The 6,332-nt window shown below is 29.6% G+C and overlaps 1 protein-coding gene across 1 annotated transcript; it reads right to left on the reverse strand.

Moving 5' to 3' along the window:
* Positions 1-3,761: 3,761 nt before the first annotated feature.
* LOC110661567 (fructose-bisphosphate aldolase, cytoplasmic isozyme 1) lies at positions 3,762-5,814 on the reverse strand. The gene is made up of 3 exons (XM_021820228.2): positions 5,405-5,814; positions 4,549-5,231; positions 3,762-4,196 (listed from the first exon to the last, which is right to left on the reverse strand). Exons 1-3 carry the CDS (start codon positions 5,430-5,432, stop codon positions 3,834-3,836), a joined length of 1,074 nt encoding a protein of 357 aa, XP_021675920.1. The 5' UTR covers positions 5,433-5,814; the 3' UTR covers positions 3,762-3,833.
* Between the last annotated feature and the right edge of the window lie 518 nt (positions 5,815-6,332).

Consider the following 6,332-nt stretch of genomic DNA (forward strand, 5'->3'; position numbering starts at 1 on the left):
CAGGGAAGTTTTGAAAACTCTAGGTTTATGACTATTCTCAATACCCTTCCTTCATGCCCTACCCATGTTACTTCCCACCATTTAACTCTTATCCCATCTATCCTCCTCAACAACACCCTCAAAGAGTAAATTACAAAATAATTTATGATGTTTAGCGAAATCTACCACTTAGTCTCTGTATTTTCAAAATCAAACAATTTAATCCCTAATTTTTTATTTTACATACATAAATTGATCGCTTCAACTAATATTTCATCCAAATTACTGTTAACTTTAAAAATAATTAAAATTCGCTTTAACTATATTTTCAATCTGAAATAATTAAGCCTTTAAAATTTTATTTTATTAATAAAATAATCTCTTAATTTAAAATTTATATTTAAATTATATATAATATATGTAGTATTATAAATATATTTTATGTAATAAAAGGAAGTTAAGGACGTTGGACAAACAACCACTGTCTCATGATTTGATCATTGACTATGATCTTTATGATGGGAATCCATGTGTTCACCAGTTTGAGGAAGATAAATAGAGAGAGAAGAGCTAGTTCTGAGACTTGGAAGTACAAATGATTTGGTGAATCTAAGGAAAAAAAAAAATGATGAACAAGGAAAATTTCGCGTTTGAAATTGACGAAAAAATGCCGATATTGTTGGCCTGAACAATGACTACTAGCTTATTATACTTATATAATAAATATCAATATACTAAATAATGAGTAATTTTGAGCATCGGTCCCTGAATTTTAAAGAACATATCATGAGAGAGTAAGGAAAAAGACACTGCTTCTATTATTATTATTTTTTTTTTTTCAAAAGAAAGAACACATGCACACACACTGTATCTATTGTTTACGATATAAAATCGTGCTCATCACATAAAATGACTGAAAAAAAGTAATATATATATATATATATATATCTCGAATGGGAGTTCTCTAATATTTCAAAGTTGTCTTATCGAAAGACAAGTTTATATTGAAGCAAAACCCAAAGAGTTTGAAAATAAATTTATTTTATAAAATATATTTATTATATTATATTTATTATATATAATAAATATAAAATATATTTACTTTTTAAATATAAAATTTAGATTAAGAGGCTATTTTGTTAATAAAACAAAACCTTATGACTTAATTGTCTAAGATTAAAAATATAATAAAAGATATTTGGTTTTTTTTTATTATAATTAACAATGATTTAAAAGGAAAACTAGACGAATGTATCAATTTGTATATATTTATATATATAATAAAAATATAAAAAAATAAATTGTAAGTTTCGTTAAATTTCAAAAATTATACTGTAATTTACTCTTTAACTTTTTCAAATTAAATTTTATCCTTCCTTCACCCAATCTCAAAACTTTATTTTTATTCTCTAAAATTAAAATGTCTTGCTATAACAGAAATAACCTAAACCGTTAATTAATTAGTTAATTAAAATATTAATTACTAGTCATTCCTTGTACATAAATAGTAGAGTGGGCCGCCAGGATTTCAACATTAGATCATCGAAAAAGAGTAGTAGCCGAATGGCAGAGAAACCTCAATTATATACGTAGTTCCATTCAATTTTCCAATACAATGTTGAAATCCTAACACTAAAAAGGAAAAAAAAAATAGCAATCTGGATCGGTTGCTAATCGATTTAGCAACCTATTTAGCAATCGATCTGGTCGGTTGCAAAAAACAATCGACAATCAAATCGATTGCTAAATTAATTAAACTTAAAAAAAAACTTTTAATAAACAAACTATTGATTGCTAGTAGTAACCAATTTAACAACTGAAACATAATTACTTATAAAAAATTTAGTGTTTTTAATTTTATAATTTTGTAATTATTTTATAAATCCATTGCTATTTGCAACTTATTTAGTAACTGAAAAGTCAGTTGCTAATTTTTAAAAAAAATTATAAAAAATATTCAATTTTCAAATAAAAAATTTGAATAAATAAATTCTTCAAAAATTACTAAAATAATAAATTATTAATGAAAATTAGTGCTAAATATTAATATAAAATATTATAAAAAATTACTAATAATAACTATTATAAAAAATATTAACAAAAAATTGAAATATAAAAACATTTATAAAACAAATTATTAAACAAGTTTCTCTCTCTCTCTCTCTCTCTCTCTCTCTCTCTCTCTCTCTCTCTATATATATATATATATATATATATATATATATTATAACAAAAAAATTACTAAAAATTAATATTATAAATAATTTACTAACAAAAAATATATTTGTACAAAAATTTTTATTTAATGCAAAAGAAAAATAAAATAAATAAAAAAGATAAGAAAGAAAAAGAAGATGAAGAAGAAAATAGATGAGAAAAAAAAAAGATAATGAAGAAAATAGATCATAAAGAAAAAGATAATAAAAAAAATAGATGAGAAAAAAAAGACGATTAAGAAGAAAATATATGAGAAAGAAAAAGATAAAGAAGAAAATAGATGAGAAAAAAAAATAATGAATAAAATATGTTAGAAAATAAAAGATGATAAATTAAAAAAGATGAGAATGAAAAAGAAGACGAAGAAAATGAGAGAAAATGAAAGAAAGTGAGAAAAAATGTCTATAAGAAAAAAATGAGCAGTGAGGAAAGAAAATAAGTATTAGTTTTATAAGCGAATTAACAACTGATTGTCGGTTGCCAATTTTTTTAAAAAATTAGACAAAAAATTTTAGGGGGAAATTTTTTATAACCGATTCGCTATTGATTGTAAAATCGGTTATTCATAGCAACCAATTTCAATCGGTTGCTAGTTGCAAATCAAAATATAAAAAAAAATGGACAGACTTTTTGTTTTGGGGGTGGGAGTGGGGAAATCAGTTGCAAAATTATTTGCTAATAGCAATCAATTTTAATCAGTTTCAAAGATCAGTTGCTGTTAGCAACCGATTCGCAAATCGATTGTAAATAAAAAGAAAAAAATTTAGGCGAGAATTTTTGGAGAGAAAAATCAATTGCAAAATTGGTTGCTGTTAACAACCGATTCACAAATCGATTACAAATAAAAAAAGAAAAAGAAAATAAAAAAATTAGGTGGGAATTTTTTGGGGGAAAATTAGTTATAAAATCAGTTGCAAAAATCGGTTGCTATTTGCAACTGATTCACAAATTGGTTGCAAATAAAAAAAAGAAAAACAAAATTGAACCAGAATTTTTGAAAGAAAAAATTTAGCAACTGATTTACAATTGATTGCAAAAATCGGTTACTAATGGATTGCAAATAACAACCGATTTTAGCAATCAATTGCAAATCGGTTAGTAACTATGGAGTCAATTAAAATAATTATTTAATTTAGCAATCGATTCTCTAAATCGGTTGCTACTAGTAATCAATTTTAAAATTGGTTGCTAATCATATGTTTAAGGTTTTTCTAACATCGATTAGCAACTGATTCAGCAATAAATTATAAATCAATCGCTATTAGCAACTATTTTTAGTAACAAATTATAAATCGATTGCTAATAATAACTGATTTAGCAACTAATTCTTGAATCGATTGTTAAATTTTTTTTAAAAATTAATTATTTTACTAAAAAAAATTAAAATCACAAATTAATTATAAAATTAATTGCTAATAACAACCGATTTCAATCCGTTGTAATAATCGGCTGCAAAACTAGTTTTTTTTTTTTTTCCTGTAATGCTTGTAATTCTCTATTACTCCAACAACATTAGTGAACTATATAACACTTTCATGTGAATAATGGATCTGTAGAGGACACACACATATATATATATATATATTGTACCATATTCAATTAGCATAATAGAGAAAGAGAGAGATAGAGAGGCCTCTTTAGTACTTGTAGCCCTTAACATACAAGCTCTCAGAAGCCAACCCACCAGCGCCTCCTCCGGCATACTTCCCAAGGATTGCCTCAGAATTGGCCTTGCACCTTCCCAAGAATGCTTCCTGAGCTTTCTCAACATTCTCTTTCTTTCCAGCCCATATTTTCAGAGTGCTTTGTTGCAAAGCTCGCCCAAAGGAGAAGGATAATGTCCATGGCTTTGAAACTGCAAGTTTATTCATTGCATTCAGGTTCAATGTTGCCTCCTCCTCACTTTGTCCACCAGACAAAAACACAATCCCTGGAACAGCCGGTGGAACAGTTCGTCGCAGTGCAGTCACTGTGCACTCAGCAATCACCTCTGCTGCTACCTGCACAATGAACACAAGGATAAAGTTTCTGTGTCCCCATAAAAACAATTCAAATTAAAAGAAAAGGCTGCGACTTTGATATGACGATTTCGAATTTTAAAAAGTGCAACACAAAATTAAATATTTTTAAATATTTATCGTGCAAAACATAAAATTATAAAAAAATGTTACAAATTATGAAGTTCATTAAAAATATGAAATTAAGCTCTGTGTCATTCAGTGTTAATTAAAAAAAAAATAACATTTGTTTATTTATTCTGATCCTAAACACAACTATCGTATTGGAAAAGTAGATTAAAAAATATAAAATTAAACCTGAAAACTTGCTAATGAAAATTCTCAAATCTTTTACCTTGGGGCTATCAGAGCCGGGAGTAACCATGTTCGGTTTAAGGAGTGTGCCTTCAAGAAGAACATGTTGATCATTCAGTGCCTTATAAACTGCTGCAAGAACAATCTCAGTCACATAAGCACACTTCTTGATGTCATGAGGACCATCAGTCAAGACCTCTGGTTCGACTATGGGCACCAGCCCGTTCTCCTGACAAATGATGGCATAACGAGCCAAGCCCTGTGCATTCTGCTGGATTGCCAATTCAGAGGGGTCTGTGGGACCAATCTTGAGGACAGCACGCCACTTGGCGAACCGAGCACCTGCCTTGTAATACTGTTGGCAGCGAGCACCCAGTGAGTCAAACCCTTGGGTTGTAGTTTCACCATTAGTGCCTGCTAATTCAACAGTGCCCTTGTCAACTTTGATCCCTGGAACAACGTTGTTTTCCTGGAGAACTTCAACGAATGGTTTCCCATCAGAGGTTTTCTGGTAGAGGGTTTCTTCGAAGAGGATGACACCTGAAAGGTAGGAGAGGGCATTTGGGGAGGTGAAAAGAAGCTCACGGAGGGCTTGGCGGTTGGACTCAACATTCTCAACACTTATGCTGGCGAGACGCTTGCCAATGGTGCCTGTGCTCTCATCTGCTGCCAAAATGCCCTTCCCTGGAGTGGCAATGTACTTGGCAGTCTTGATCAGCTCATCTGAAGATACACTTGGTTTAGAAGTTTGATAAGGCTATGAATAATAAATGTTGCATATAAAGAAATGTTAATCACTGACTTTTAAACTAGCGTTTTTGTAACGTCAAAAGAAAATTCACAAGAGTCAAAAAGTGCTGAAAGAGCAGGGAATGACCATGTTAGAGGGAGATTACCTGCATATTTTCCAACAAAGGCCGACATGGCCAAAGCTTATGGGATGGATAAGGATAGAGAGAGGACGATAATACGAAAGCAAAGCAACACAAGCATGATTATATAAAAGATGAGCTCGTATGGACCATGCCAACAAAATCTACAAAGCACCATTGGTTAACACGTGTCAGCAGACCAACACAGGTTATCATACTCGGATAGAGCAATGAGCGATGACTCTCTTGGCCCAAGGGGCACTCTTATCTGCACTTCATCTCCGCTCGGATCACAAAAACCATATAACTATTGTGTGGAAAAGCCAATCCATTCCTCATCCACTTGCTCTCTACGTAGTTTTGAAGAGGCGTATGTCAATACCAAAACTGAATAAAAGGGCAATTTTTGGGCGTTGCAAGTCTCAGCCACCACTTCCCCATCCTTATCAACGTCCCTTTTGATTTAAATCACGTCCCGTTGGTGCATTTCACGATTTCTTTCATTTAATGCACGCACTATAGGGACAAAGAAATGGAGGAAATATTGGAATTACATAACTTTGGTGAAATAATCTGCATGCCGCAAAATCATGGTAAAGGCCTTAGAGCATATGAATTTATCATCATACATAACATGAATAAGAATGACTACTTATAAATAGATTATTATTTAATTTAAATTATAAATTAAAAAAACCACTTAAAATAAATTAAAAATCATAAATTACCACTTATGACATATCAAATTATTTTAAAATTATTATTTAACCAAATAAAAATCCTGATAACTTTTAACACCATCTTCAACGATACTTGATTACAAATTTTTTTTATTATTCTAACACTTAAACTATTTAAAATTAACTTTTAAATAATTTTACCACAGTTAACTACTTATTTTAAATCAACTTATAAATTAAAAAATAAATTTTAAATCAAAAATTAAAATTAA

The sequence above is a fragment of the Hevea brasiliensis genome, chromosome 9 (assembly GCF_030052815.1).
Source record: "Hevea brasiliensis isolate MT/VB/25A 57/8 chromosome 9, ASM3005281v1, whole genome shotgun sequence".
In the NCBI taxonomy this organism is placed as follows: domain Eukaryota; kingdom Viridiplantae; phylum Streptophyta; class Magnoliopsida; order Malpighiales; family Euphorbiaceae; genus Hevea; species Hevea brasiliensis.

Excerpts from the sequence above, each read along its gene's own strand:
- LOC110661567 (XM_021820228.2), bottom strand. The coding sequence starts at position 5,432 with ATGTCGGCCTTTGTTGGAAAATATGCAG. Across the intron at positions 5,232-5,404 it reads CTTTGTTGGAAAATATGCAG|ATGAGCTGATCAAGACTGCC; the intron begins GTAATCTCCCTC and ends GTGTATCTTCAG. Across the intron at positions 4,197-4,548 it reads CCGGCTCTGATAGCCCCAAG|GTAGCAGCAGAGGTGATTGC; the intron begins GTAAAAGATTTG and ends TTCATTGTGCAG.